The sequence below is a fragment of the Neophocaena asiaeorientalis genome, unplaced genomic scaffold (assembly GCF_003031525.2).
Source record: "Neophocaena asiaeorientalis asiaeorientalis breed wild unplaced genomic scaffold, Neophocaena_asiaeorientalis_V1.1 scaffold75, whole genome shotgun sequence".
In the NCBI taxonomy this organism is placed as follows: domain Eukaryota; kingdom Metazoa; phylum Chordata; class Mammalia; order Artiodactyla; family Phocoenidae; genus Neophocaena; species Neophocaena asiaeorientalis.
In genome coordinates this window covers 520,908-536,212 of record NW_020172719.1, presented here as the reverse complement: position 1 = coordinate 536,212, position 15,305 = coordinate 520,908, and the positions used below count along the sequence as shown (strand labels likewise).

Sequence of the window (15,305 nt, the reverse complement as noted above, 5' to 3'; positions counted from 1 at the left end):
CAAGCACCCCAAAAAAAAAAAAAAAAAAAAAAAGAGACATGGCATCGAAGTACAATATATGATCCTTGACTGGATCATGTACTTGAAGGAAAAAAACAGTATAAAGGACATTATTGGGACAACTGACAACATCTGGAATACGGATCAGCAATTTGACAGAAGTCCTATATTGATGTTAAATTTCCTGAATTTGGTGACTGTACTGTGGTTATGTAAGAGAATGTCCTTGTTCTTAGGAAACACGTACTGAAGAATCTGGCCTAGAGGGGACGCGATATCTGTGACCTACTCTCTAGTAGTTCAGGAAAAATATATATAATATGGCGCATTTACACATACAGAGGGAGCAGTGGTTCTCAAAGTGGGATCCCTGGAGGAGCATCAGGCATCACCTGGAACTTGCTCGATATACAGATTCTCGGGCCCCAGCCCGGACCTCCCAAGTCAGCTGTCTTGTCTGTTCTAACAAGCCCTCCAGAGGATTCAGCTGCTCACTAGCTTTGGAAAACCACGGACACAACATGATAAAACAAGTGTGGCGAAGCATTTCTGGAGAAAGGGCACATGGCAGTTTTCTGGATCATTACTGAAACTTCTCTGTACCTTTGAAATTGTTTCAAAATAAAACTGAACAATAACAACAACAAAAAGGTGACCCTGTGTAGAGAAGTGGAAAGGAAGAGACCCTGGGGGCAAGGAGGCAAATCAAAGAACTGCTGCCTCGACCTTCAAAGAGGTGGTGGGATTCGAGCCTCGGCTGCTGCAGCTCCAGTGCAGGGCGAGGGGTGGGGTGTCTGGCCTGCACAGTCTTCCAACAGTGAATCTCCTTCCTGTAGAAAGTACAGGCACGAAACCTACTGACCTGAATATGAGAGTCTGGCAATCTCTATAAACAGGTCTTCCTCAGAAAAGCTTTCGGGGAGCATGAGGAAAGCAGCAGTCACGGCACTCTTCAGATTTTTATCCAGGGCCGACCTGAGAGCGACATTCTCATTCATTGCTACGATTTTCACCTGGAAAAAGCAGAACATTCAGAAGAAAAATCCCAGAAGTGGAGTACTGCCCAACCTATGTGTTTATACATACGCTGGAACTGTCCTAAACACTTGGCCCTGAAGATCTTTGAGTATTAGGCCAGTTGACATGAAATATTTATTATTCTAATAAACAATTCCAGAGTCTCCTGTTTTAAGCCCAAATCAGAGAACTCGTGACATAGGAAAGAAAAACAAATATTGTTCTTAAATGAGGAAATTCAACATGAGTTTTGAAAAAGAAGTCAGCACAAAATGGAATAAATGACCTTTGGGAAATTTAGTATTTTTTTATTTTTTAATCTCACTGTTCTTCACTTAATTTTATGGTGGAAAAAGGCATTTTACTTCTTTATTTAGAACTCACCTCTGTTCTTAACCATACATAACCTAATTAGGTCATGCTCTATTTTGAACTGATTTTAAATGTGACTAAGGAAAAGGGAAAGAAAATTAGCTACAGTAGAATCTGCTGTCTTTGACTTCTCCCAATCCATCAAGATACAAATTGCTCCAGTGTGTTCAGATTGGTTTTAAAGACTGCACTGCAGTTCAGAGAATGTGTTCAAGTCCTAGCTCCATCTCTTACTAGCTCTTTGACTATGGGCATCATTCCTTATCAGTAAAACAGGGTTAATAACCGAACCAAGCTTATAAGGTTGCTGGGAAGATTAAATGAGATGTTTCATCTGAAGCCACAGCTGAAGTGAGATTCCTTGTGTGTTTCTTGTTGCACATGCAAGCGTTTCTCTGAGCCAGGGGTTCTCACCTTTAGTAAGCGTCAGAATCTCCTGCAGGGCTTGTTAAAATACATATTATGGGACTTTCCTGGGGGCGCAGTAGTTAAGAATCTGCCTACCAATGCAAGGGACATGGGTTTGATCCCTGGTCCGGGAAGATCCCACATGCCACGGAGCAACTAAGCCTGTGTGCCACAAATACTGAGCCTGCGCTCCAGAGCCCGCATGCCACAACTATTGAAGCCCGCGCGCCTAGAGCCTGTGCTCCACAACAAGAAGCCACCGCAATGAGAGGCCTGTGCACCACAACTAGAGAAAGCCCATGCGCAGCAACAAAGACCCAACGCAGCCCAAAAAAACCCCCCAAACCCCACATATTATTAGGCCCATCCTCCCGTGTTTCTGACTCAGTAGGCCTGGATGGGGCCTGACAATGTACATTTCTAACAGGTTCCCAGGTAACGTTGATGCTGCTGGCCCAGGGTCCACATTTTGAGAACCACTGCTCTGAGGTGTATAATTACTTTGAACTAGAATTGCCAAATCGCTCTTTGCAGCGATTGTGCCAATTTGCACTCCTGACATAATCTTAAACTATCATGTTGCTTCTGACTGATTTTCTCAACAAGTGAAGGATCTAGAAATCCCTAATAAGGACACCCATGTATCTGAAATGTAACCACCGTCTCTAAATCATTTAGTGCTGTCACCACATTTTTCTCGTGTTCTAGAAAGTAGGGCTTAAATCGCCTTTTATTTATCAAATATAGATAATTTCTGACAAAATTCAGATGGCACATAAAAGACACATAACAGTATGAGTTACATAACCTAATTAGGTCATGCTCTATTTTGAACTGATTTTAAATGTGACTAAGGAAAAGGGAAAGAAAATTAGCTACAGTAGAATCTGCTGTCTTTGACTTCTCCCAATCCATCAAGATACAAATTGCTCCAGTGTGTTCAGATTGGTTTTAAAGACTGCACTGCAGTTCAGAGAATGTGTTCAAGTCCTAGCTCCATCTCTTACTAGCTCTTTGACTATGGGCATCATTCCTTATCAGTAAAACAGGGTTAATAACCGAACCAAGCTTATAAGGTTGCTGGGAAGATTAAATGAGATGTTTCATCTGAAGCCACAGCTGAAGTGAGATTCCTTGTGTGTTTCTTGTTGCACACGCAAGCGTTTCTCTGAGCCAGGGGTTCTCACCTTTAGTAAGCATCAGAATCTCCTGCAGGGCTTGTTAAAATACATATTATGGGACTTTCCTGGGGGCGCAGTAGTTAAGAATCTGCCTACCAATGCAAGGGACATGGGTTTGATCCCTGGTCCGGGAAGATCCCACATGCCACGGAGCAACTAAGCCTGTGTGCCACAAATACTGAGCCTGCGCTCCAGAGCCCGCATGCCACAACTATTGAAGCCCGCGCGCCTAGAGCCTGTCCTCCACAACAAGAAGCCACCGCAATGAGAGGCCTGTGCACCACAACTAGAGAAAGCCCATGCGCAGCAACAAAGACCCAACGCAGCCAAAAAAAACCCCCAAAACCCCACATATTATTAGGCCCATCCTCCAGTGTTTCTGACTCAGTAGGCCTGGATGGGGCCTGACAATGTACATTTCTAACAGGTTCCCAGGTAACGTTGATGCTGCTGGCCCAGGGTCCACATTTTGAGAACCACTGCTCTGAGGTGTATAATTACTTTGAACTAGAATTGCCAAATCGCTCTTTGCAGCGATTGTGCCAATTTGCACTCCTGACATAATCTTAAACTATCATGTTGCTTCTGACTGATTTTCTCAACAAGTGAAGGATCTAGAAATCCCTAATAAGGACACCCATGTATCTGAAATGTAACCACCATCTCTAAATCATTTAGTGCTGTCACCACATTTTTCTCGTGTTCTAGAAAGTAGGGCTTAAATCGCCTTTTATTTATCAAATATAGATAATTTCTGACAAAATTCAGATGGCACATAAAAGACACATAACAGTATGAGAAACTCCAAACTAAAATTTTATTAGATAGCAAGGAAAGACAGGAATGATGTATATCCCCAAGTATAGTTTCTTCTCTAACTTTTTTTATTAATTGTGAAAAGCAATATTAGAAAACATAACTATTTTATAAATCTGGCTTAAGAACCTAAAATCTGTCTTTTACCTTTTGTCCCTACTTTTTTTAAAGGGAATATTTATAACGTACAAACCTCTCATGTGATAGGTAAGCCACTTAATTCCATACTACCACCTCCTCCCTCATAATTACAAGGACTTATTGGCCCTGAATTAAGCCTGGCAGCGCTTGGGTGAGTTCAGTATTACTGCAAACACCTGCAGATAGTCAAAGCGAGAAGCAGTCCAGGAGCATGATCTGCCCAAGGTTGCATAATGAGTTGATGGCAAAAATCAGGGTAACAACCTTGTACTTGGCAAATCCAGATCTAAATATTTTGAGTTATCCTCATGCATTCTGTTCTTGTTAACTTTTTTTTTTTTTTTTTTTTTTTGCGGTACGCGGCCCTCTCACTGTTGTGGCCTCTCCCGTTGCGGAGCACAGGCTCTGAACGCGCAGGCTCAGTGGCCATGGCTCACAGGCCCAGCCACTCCATGGCATGTGGGATCTTCCCGGACCGGGGCACGAACCCGTGTCCCCTGCATCGGCAGGCGGACTCTCAACCACTGCGCCACCAGGGAAGCCCTGTTCTTGTTAACTTTTAATCTTGAAAGATGATTAAAACAAAATTTAAGGTCCTATTATAATTCCTATGTCTATTCCTTGAATAACGTTCCCGCCTTATACTCCATACAGAATCAAGGATCTAGGAGGGCAACCTCCTCATCTCACTAACGGGGAAACTGAGGCCCAGAGGGTTAAAAGATCTCCCCACGAGGAACAGTGGCACACCGTACCAGGACCCAGGATTCGTGAAGTGAGCCTGTTTACTTCCAAATTCCTATTTTCATCCTCATTCACCAGGCCCTGCTCAATAATTCCTCACCCTCTTTTGTGTGTGTGTCGGGGGGGGGAACTTTTTACAGAAACTCAATGAAAATAGAAGTTATTTTGAGATACTAACAAAGATGCAAAGGAAAAAGTTTGGGGAAATTTTCCTTTTCAATAAAATACCCTTGTTCTCCAAGAAAGTGTCTATGTGAGGTTGTTAAAAAAAAAAAAGGCAGTCTGTTTGCTACTCAAGGTTAAGACAGTGAAAATAAAAGCATCCTTCCTCAAAGGAAAAATGTCAGTTCAGAAGCCTCTGCTACTGTGCTGATCTGGTTCTCCAGTGTAAGGTGAACTAGCAACTTGTCTCAGAAGCACTGTTATTTGTTGTTCAGAGTGAAAAGCCACTGAACTCTTGGGACACTGCCAGAGAGGCCTGGGAAAAAAAGAAAGTCCTCAGATTTGTGAATAGCTGTTTGTATCGTACTGGGAATGCCCCGAACTGAACCACAGATATAGCATTAGCACTACTGCCAAGGGGAAAATCTTTACTGGAGAGAGGAAGGGGCAACACTTGAAGGGACTTTCAAAAGCTCAACTTGAGAGATTTGTGAGTACCTTTCAAGATAGAAAAAAAGAGAAAGTCACATGTGGTCTCCTCTATAATAGTCACATGGAGACAGAGCTTGAATTGCAAAGAGTGAAGTTATAGTCACAAAGAACACAGTCCTACCTCGTGTTCAAATACTCGACCATTAACCAAATGACACTTCCCGCAGTAGTTTTCCATTCCAAATGAACAGAAAGGCTAATTTTTGCTGGAGGACCAAAAAGAAACAGTGAACATTTGAGCTGAATTAAAAAAAACCTTATCATCTACCTGTTGGATTATGGGCTCTTGAGGCTAGCAATGTGGTGATTTTTTTAAAAAAATTCTTTTGGCATGCACAGAGAAAAAAACTTAGTTGTCTTTTGAATAAGTAAATGAATGGCTTAATCTTTTCATTTCCAAGGCTAGAAGTCCAAAGATTTGCTCTCAGCTGGGCAGAGCCAAGACTAGTAAGCTGGGCTTTCCAAGTCCCATTCAGGGACCTTTTATACCACTGGGATTTTACTATCTACAAAAAAGTAAATCAACAAAGTTACAATGTGGTGATGCTCGCAAACTGTGAATATACTAACAACCACTGAATTGTACACTTTAAAGGGCTGAATTATATGGTATGTGATTATATCTCAGTAAACCTGTTATAAAAAGCTATATGACTAGCAAGTAAAAATATATTGGAATGAATACATTAAAATAAATTAAAATCCTCTTAACAAGGTGGCAAAATACCATTGTCTGCCAATGTGAATGCTTTAAAAATTCAAGCCATGTTATCTATACATGAAATACAAAACAACATGAAATACAAAAATCCAACTTACATTAAATAAATTAGAGAAGTAAAAATACTACTTTAGACTTCCTCTGACTTAAAAAAAGATTGGCCACAACAAGGTTCTATTAAATACTTTTCGTGTTTCTTAACTTGGAAAACTGATTGGTAAATAACTCAAACTTAAAGCTGCACTAGAAGTAAAAATGGGTTATCTCCTCAATTATGAGGTAAGGTAATGGTAAAGTCTGATAGAAAATTAATTTGCACTCAACTTTTTCCAGAAATGTCCATCTTTTTAAGCCAAGTACTCCATTATATATTTTTTTGATAGTAAACTCTATGTTTTAGAGCAGGTTAACGTCCACAGCAAAACCAAATGGAAAGTACAGAGAGTTCCCACATATCCTCTGCATATTCCTAAGACTTAAATTGCTAGTGACTGGGAAATTCTACTCTATTCGCAATATGGAAGATAATTTTAGAGCTTTAGACAATATAATTTAATGTAACTCGTTTTAAAACACATAAAAACAAAAAATTCACACTCATTCTCACAATTCTTTCTTAAGATAGTCACCCATTATTTTTGTCCAAAATGCTACCAACCCTTTCTTTTCATCGGATTTGTTTCATCGCGTTTGATTAATATTTGCTGCCACCTAGAGGTAAAAACAGTTAGTTTAAAGACAGTTATCCTAAGAATTCTCCAGTTAACCGAGATTTCTGCGGGAAAGGGAAACCGGAGGCAGGTGTGGGTGGAAGAGTTAATTCACCCATTTATGATTTTTGATTTTTTAAAATCGTGTCATGTTAACACCTCAAATGGTTTTTAAGATTGGTTAATTTTCTTGTGCTAGAAGCTTCTTAATAAGTCGGAGGGGTAATCACTGTTATAAAGAACATTTTCTTCTCCAAGTTAGCTGAGAAATGCAGTTTTGTATGATCTGAGTGTAGCTGTCACTACTTGCCTTGAATTGATGTTTTTATTTTTTTAGGATACATGACATTTAGATGAAATGTGAGGTCATTTCCAGTGCTTACATTCTGAGATTTCATGGCATTATAGTTTTCTACAGCCTATTTCTAAAAACACTTGAACTATTCCAAGCACAAAACATAGTACAGAGAATAATATCACATTCAATATCTCATTTTATCTCAAAATAACTCTGAGACACGCAAGGACAGAGCGAAGAGAAAGATTGTTTCCTGAGTGTAGATGCCAGACATTTCCTAGTAGATGCCAGACATTTTAGATCTAGGCATTTCTCAAACACCTTTTGAGGTCGGTGTCACTGGCCTTGTCCCCAGGTGAGGGTGTCACAAGGCCCAGGGAGATTAAGTCACTGGTGCAGGGTCACACAGCTGGGGAGTGTCAGAGCTGGGACCCAAACCCCAGATCTGTCTGATTCTAAAACACCTGTGTCCTTTCCAGCATTACCATTCTGCTTCCAATTTTCAACACCTTTGTGAAGTAGGCAGGGCAAGGATTGCTACTCCCATTCTACAGAGAAACTACCTGAGGTTCAGAAAGGTAAAACAACTTGCCTAAGATCACATAAACAGCTAATAAGTAGCAGGAATGAATAAGGCCCAAAGCTTCTAATTCCACGTTTATTAATCTTCCCATCAAACTACATATTTTGTATATTTAAAAAGAAACTTGGAAAGAAAAGGAATATTTACAAATTTCCAATTACGTTTATTTGCTTAATTATGAGGCTTACTAGTTATCCAGCCTAGAAATGAGAAATTCATCTACATAAATATGAAATTAAATCAGTAACCTATTGTTTCCAGACTTAAAATGTGTTTTTAGTGAAGTAAAAATTATATACTGTAAAGCAAAGAAATCTAATGAGCACAGCTTGACAAATTTTTCCACATGGATGTACCCATGTAACGATCACCCTGATCAAATGCTTCTGTATGTCTTAATGACCTACACTGTTAAATTTTAAGCCCAGATACAAGGCAAGAGAATCTGAACCTCCCACATATATCAACAGAGATTTTATGACACAACCAAGCAAGCTAGGACTGTATAAATTTCTCTAATTTCTTGCCATAGCTGACAAAAAAGGAGCAGCATAGTCACCCATGAGAGGCATTTGGGAATAATTCCGGAACCCTCTTTGGGACCTAAGACCCTCTGACAGCACAGAGAAAATTCTTCCTTGCTGGGAGATTAGCAACTGTCTAGTTATCCTAAGAATTCTCCAGTTAGCCATGATTTCTGCGGGAAAGGGAAACTGGAGGCAGTCGCAGACAACTGCGACTAGTTCTTTTTTTTTTTTTAATTTTATTTAAAAAATTTTTTTGGCTGCACTGGGTCTTAGTTGTGGCACGTGGGATCCTCACTGTGGCATGCAGGATCTTTCATTGCAGTGTGCAGGCTTCTCTCTAGTTGTGGCATGCAGGCTCCAGAGCGTGTGGACTCTGTAGTTTGCAGCACGCAGGCTCTCTTGTTGAGGCACGCAAGCTCAAAAGTTGTGGCACGTGGGCCTAGTTGCCCTGCGGCGTGTGGGATCTTAGTTCCCCGATCAGGGATCGAACCTGAGTCCCCTTCATTGGAAGGCGAATTCTTTACCACTGGACCACGAGGGAAGTCCTCAAATAGTTCTTAAACTACGAAAATACCCCTTCTCAGAAAACAGACTATACAACTGCAAAAAAGAGGAAACCTGATATTTGTGAATGCGAGTCAAAAGTTCAAGTCCTCTCGACTTTTTTCCTGTTTTCTGTTTGTTTCCATTTCTAGTAAAGCCGGAGAAGCCTGCCCCTACAGCCTCCTCCAGCAACGTCCCAAATGAGGGTAGGGCCTGAGGAGGAGAATAGAGGGGAACAGAGTCCACTAGCCTCAGAATGATGACGTGTCTCATTCATTTATTCAACAAATATTTGCTGAATGCATACTACATGCCAGGCATCGTCCCAGGCACTGTTGGGACAAATCACTGGACAAACAGTGCCCCATGGCACTTGCATTCCAGAAGAGGTGGCGATCTGGGGAGGCCGACCGAGGCTCCACCAAGGCACTGGACACCTCTTCTGCCATCCTCCCCAGCCAAACGGACTGACTCTGAACCTGATCCATTCAGACAACTGGAGAATCTTGAGAGGGAGGGAGCAGTGTGGGTAATATCTGGATACTGTCTGGCAACAAATTCTGTAGGGAGGGAAAGGAGTGTGAAACTCATTTCTACGTCATTGCAATCACAAAGGTCAAAGTAAGGTGAGGTTCAGAGAGGAGAGACATCCCTAATAAAACACTCACTCACCGGTTTTTGGAGTCGTCCAGCAATGTATAAGTTATTCCAGTTGAGGAGATCTTCAATCAAAACACTAGTGCTAATAATGCCATATTTGATAAGCTGGAAAAGAAAAGAAATGGGCAAAATATTTCAAAATATTTGAAAAATAGCAAAATACCACACTGGTGCTTATGCAAGTACAAAACACAAAGAAATAAAATGAATTTCTGACCAGAGCAGAAGCTCGATTTCCAAAGCCACTCAAACCGCCTACCTTGTAAAAATACACATCTCCACAAAACCTTTTGCAAAGGATTAGTTTCCAAGACTGTGTGTTTCCTCAGGTATTCGAGGTGAAGTGACCACCGTTTTAACTCAGGCCTTCACCACAGACACTTCAAGAAGTGATAACATAGTTCACGTTTCTCATTTGAGAAATAAGAAACCTGAAGCTCGGAGAGAATAAATGATGTGCCCAAGATGGCACCACATATAGCAGAGTTAAACTAGTCCCTGAATTTCAGTCTGGGCTTCCAATGTTTGCTTCACGACAAAGCACAAGAAATTTTCTTTAACGTTTTCACTGACATCCTTTACATGGTGAATTTCTCTTTCACTATAGGCTATTTCAAACACTTTTATAATCACAAAGCAACATTCAAAAATAAAACCTCTTTATCAGCGCTGAACACATGGAATTATGGTCAAGCTCATTTCAATAGTAATTCACACAAACCCTGAATGCAGTTGTTCCAGGTTATGAAATCCCATTTGCTTCAACAAATATCTTCAGACTCACTTCACTGAACTTCAGTACCCAAACAGCCTTCTCAGGCTGCAAATATCTAAAAAGTAGCTAAAGAATTTCAATTAAAAAGTACAGTCCCTTTGGCACATAATTATGCCAAAACATTGGGTTATTGGAGCTTGTAATATGATTTGAAACTACTAATTACAGATCAGCTCAGCATAATATTAATATGGAGAAAGAACACAGCTACGCGTCTGGCAGGACTAGAGTGGATGTGCAATGTTGCGCTGAATAACCTTCTTCCCTCCACTCTGGCCACAGTATTGCAGACAGCCCTTCTTGCTGCAGGCGCGTAACAGCTGAGAGGTAATGGGAACATCACAGGGGCCTGTCACTAACTAGCTGCAAGACCTTAGGGAGGTCATTTCCTCTCTCTGAACCTTGGTTTCCTCATCTGCGAACCACAGGTGGTGTCGGGTGGGACCTTAACCAGAAAAGTAAATGTATGGCCCAAAGACGTCACCAGTCAACCACAGCACTCATTCCTGCCACGTTCAGATAGGTCTTCAAAATCCTTCCCAAGTCAGTACTCCAACCTCCTGCCCTTCAGAGTGTGGTCCCTTGACCAGTAGCACCAGCATCACCAGATGCAGAATACCAGGCTCCATTCCAGACCAAATGAATCAGAATGTGCATTTCAAAAGGAGCCTCAGGTGACTCGTCTGCACATCAAAGGACTGCTCTAAGCCATCAGCAGCGTGGAGCAAAGCTGGCACAGCAGCCACCCTCAGCCCAGCTGGCCTCTAGGAGGCATCTGACTCAGTTCCCCATTGGTCCTCTCAGACTGGGGTCCTGCCTAGTTCCGGGAAGCCCTTTTAGAGCCTGGGCCCTCCATATGAAAGACGGCCGGACAGGGTTCCTGCTGTCACACAACCCTCTGCTGGGATCGGGGCTCTCACCTGCTCTCCAATACCCCTCATCAAATTCCACCCCCCCGATGGCAACAAGAGGCACCATATGCTCCCGTCTACCTATGAAACCCTCTCCTATGATACCCTCTCCACTTCCAACTTCTTTCTGGGAGTGTCTGCCCCTCTGTATGTAGATAAGATTAATTTCCACCCTGATCCACAGTGGGTCCGCCTATTCCTCCCACTGCCCAAACCAGTGGCTCTCAAAGCTTGTTTCAGACCAGTAGCGTGAGCCACATTTGAAAGCTTATTAGAAATGCAAATCTTTGTTGCTTGTGGCATGCGAACTCTCAGTTGTGACATGCATGTGGGATCTAGTTCCCTGACCAGGGATCAAACCCAGGCCCCCTGCACTGGGAGCGCGGAGCCTCATCCACTGTGCCACCAGGGAAGTCCCGAGAGTAAATCTTAAAAGTTCTCATCACCAGAAAGAAAAGAACAATTGTAAATCCATGTGGTGATGGATGTTACCTAGACTTACTGTGGGTAATCATCTCACTATATATATATATCAAACCATTACGTTGCACACCTAAAACTACTACAACGTTACATGACAATTACCGCTCAGTTTTTAAAAAATGCAAATCCTCAAACCCTTACCCCAGACCTACTGAATCAGGACCTCTGGGGATGGGAACCAGCAATCTGCGTGTCCTACAGGCACTCCAGGCGATTTTCATGCACACTAAAATTTGAGAACCAAAAAAATTTGGCCAAAGGCAAAAAATAAAAACAGTCCCATTCACCACCTTCATCCAGCAAAAGTGTGAACATTTCCTAACTGTAAGAACACATCTATTTAGCTGGTATTCTATTAACAAAGGTTAATAACCACCCAAGTTAAGACAAAGGCCCGCAGTCACTTACCCTCCCATCACACATGATCAATGGGTTGTAGTAAACCCCGGCGCCGTAGTTATTCTGGACAGTGGTGATAAACCTGGGCCCCAAAACTTTTAGCAACGAGTAATGGTTCCAATTTTTCTTCAGGTTTTTTGAATGCCATGCAACAGGGTCATCGACTGTGAACACGAAGTCCAGCATGGCATTCTGGGAGGTGAAGAAAAGAGAATAATTTTAGTTTTAATTCCTAGAAAGGCACCTAGGCAGAGTGGAAAGCTCTAAGACTCTATGCTGCTGTGATTAACAGCAGACCCAGGGCTGTCATCAGAAACTTAAGCAAGTCTCTGGAACCAATCTGAGCTTTGTTTTTGTCAACTCACATAATAACAGTAACACTTATTGAAGTGATGTTCCAGACCTCTTTTAAACACTTTATATATCATACATATAGTAACTCTTTTTAGCCTCAAAACAATCCTACAAGGTAGGTACTGTCATTATCCCATTTTTATAGGAAAGGAAAACCAAGGAACAGAGTAAGTTCCTTGCCCAAGGACACATGGCTACTGAGTGACAGACATAATCTGGTTCCAAATTCTGTGCTGGACCACTTGGCCACACTGTCTTTCATCTAAATCTAGTTAAATGTGCTCTACTTTTCTCCCAGATCAAATAACACCATATGGACAAGCTCTATAAAGCGTTATGTAAAGGGAAATAAGTTATTTTAACTCTCACCCATTTGCAAACCCCTCACTGAGCACCTACGATGAGCTCTGATAGGTCCTGGGATAGAGGTAAAGACCTCAAAGTCTACTGGGAAGAATAGACAGGTTGCTAGCAAAAACTTGTAGGAGAACACAAAATGCACCAACTTCACTCAGAGTGGGGTCAGAGAAGAAGGAGGAATTTTCCTACAGGTTTATATTCTTCCAGACTCTGATAAGTCTGAGTCTTAAAAGAATGTGCAAGAGTTCAGCAGGCTTGGTGAAGTACTAGGAAGCCTGAGGAAGGGAGGGAGTACTGTTAGAGGAAAACACTCTTGTGGAGATGAGAGCCGGTAGGACTGGAATGCGACGCAGGCAGGGGAGTGACCAGAGAGGGAGGCTGGTTACCATGCTAATGTTCCTGCAGTAGAAAGGGAGGAGGAGAGACTGAAGGATGGAACACCACACGAGGCTAACTGCCACTAAGGCACTGAGGACAGGGGCTCATCTGGGAGAGACTTAGGTGCTGGAGTTTACTTGTTAACTTCTAGGGAATGAGGGTGAGGGAAAATGAAGGACCTTTTCTTGGAGGGAATTCCAGGTCTGCTCAAAGGAAAATCTACACAGGAAAATGAAGAGGCGGCTATAGAATCAGGAGGCCAAGGCCTGTTCTGAGTTTCCCACAGTGTGATCCACAAACCAGTGGTGATACTTAAGATTTGGGGTGGACACGTTTTTAAAAAATTTATGTTAATGTATGTTACAAGAAAATAACTAGCCTATTGCAAACTACAATTAGGTTGCCCAACCTATATGCCCCAAATCTGTAATTTCTCATAGGCTCTCAATTTAAAGAAAACTATTACTTAAATACTAGTATAGGTGGGAAACAGGAAATCCAAGCAATAGTACAGACGGCCTCACCAGGAAGCGAAGAGACGAAGGTTAACTGAAAGATTACAGCCAGGTGTCCAAATCCACGAGGCCCTATTGCAAACTGCACACTACCATTTCCTTCATTTATTAAAGAAACCCAGTCCAGAACACGAGCTGCACAGACAGAAAACATCTCCATCTAGACTCCCGCTCCTTTTACATTAATTCAGCAAGAGCTCAAAAGCTCAATTAAAAGCCTCATTTAAATGGAAAGTCAATTAAAAGCCTCATTTAAATGGAAAATACCTGCCTGCCACTTGTCTGCTATGTCTTGAATCTTGTCGCCACCTTGGAAGCAAAGTTTTCTTTCCATTTGCAGAAGGAAAGAAAAAAAAAAAAAAGCTGCAATCACAAGGAAAACTGTACCCTCACTACTGTTGTGCTCAGCCAACTCTGAAGAGAACAATGCGTAGCCTTAAACAGACTCCTGTTACATGTCCTGAGCAGGGGCAAATATACCGCTCATCACTGACTTCTGCGGTCAGTTAACGTCACTGCACATGCCCTGACCCTACATCACTCCGTCAGCTTCCCGAAGTCAGGAGAATCATTTCGTATTTTCTCCTACAACCAGAGACGTGATTCTCAAGCTTAGCTGCGTAGTAGAATCACCTGGGAAGTTTTTAGAATTCCTGAAGCCCGGGCTCATCTCAGACCAATTAAATCTCAATCTCCGCAGTTGGAACCCAGATATCAGTATTTTTTTAAGCTTCCCAGGAAACTCCAATGTTCAGCCAAGGCTGGGAACACTGAACTAGCTCCTGGCAAATATTTCTCTTCCTTTCTTCCACCTTGTCCCCGCATCAGCTCTTCCCTCCGCATGACTGCACCTCCCGCTCTAGACCTAAGCTGACACCTACGTATCCTTCAAAACTCAGCTGACGCTGTCGTTCTACTAGGAGCACTGTTGTACGGCTTGTACTTTGCCAGTTGATACGTGGAGTGCGCAGAGCAAACAGGTAGCTCTACGGCTCTGGAGGGACCGAAGGCAAAGGGAACTCGTGAGAACATTCCCGGCGTGGGGCCGACCCGGGCTCACCTTCTGGTCTGAGCTGGGCCCCGCCTGGCGGTACACCCCCGAGCCGTAGGCGAAAGCCAGGCTCAACTCCTCGGGGAAGTGACACAGGATCTTGCGAAAGGCCACCCCCGAGCTCTGCAAAGCCTGCAGAGCCATGGGGCCGGGGCTCTGACAGGGACCCGTGGAGGGCAGCAGGCGGGGAACGGGTACCCGCTGAGGGTGGGAGACTGAAGCCGGGGACCCGCCCAGACGGGAGAAGGCTGGAGCCGGGGGCGGGGAGTGGAAGACCCGGCAAGGACTCGGGGCTGCAGACCAGTCAGACACGAGGCTGGTACGAACCCAACAGGAAACCGGGCAGGCGTCGGCCTGGCCGGTCTAGCGCCCACCCTGGGCCACGCCTCCTGCACGCACACGTGCTCCGAAGGCGCAAGAGTAAGAGCAGGCGCTCGCTCGCGAGCGGGGACGCGAGGCCTTCGCAGAGATCCCTGGTGGTCGGAGGACCGCACTGCAGGCTGGCAGCCTGGGACAGTGACCTGGACATGAGTCGGGGAAAGTAACAGCTGATTGAACTGCTTTTGAACCTTAAAAGTTCTCTTTTGGTCTCGCCTCAAACCACATTTTAATAAGTGACTAGGAAATCATGCATGTGGTATTGCAGCTTCCCATCATCTTTCTGATGAGGTGAAATTCATATAACCTAAAATTGTACGCTTTAC

The 15,305-nt window shown here is 43.1% G+C and overlaps 1 protein-coding gene across 4 annotated transcripts in view; it reads right to left on the bottom strand.

Moving 5' to 3' along the window:
• TAMM41 (TAM41 mitochondrial translocator assembly and maintenance homolog) overlaps window positions 1–14,975 on the bottom strand; it is a 55,176-nt gene extending 40,201 nt beyond the window's left edge. The window contains exons 1-4 of one of the 4 annotated variants that reach the window (XM_024740208.1): window positions 14,611–14,975; window positions 11,953–12,135; window positions 9,388–9,480; window positions 863–1,013 (exon numbers count right to left, since the gene is read on the bottom strand). In XM_024740208.1, coding sequence (XP_024595976.1) covers window positions 863–1,013; window positions 9,388–9,480; window positions 11,953–12,135; window positions 14,611–14,745 — 562 coding nt within the window. In that variant the 5' untranslated portion in view covers window positions 14,746–14,975. Of the gene's footprint in view, window positions 1–862; window positions 1,014–9,387; window positions 9,481–11,952; window positions 12,136–13,817; window positions 13,999–14,610 lie in introns of those variants that run through there. The other 3 variants (XM_024740209.1, XM_024740211.1, XM_024740212.1) reach the window with 3 other exon arrangements.
• Window positions 14,976–15,305: the final 330 nt, after the last annotated feature.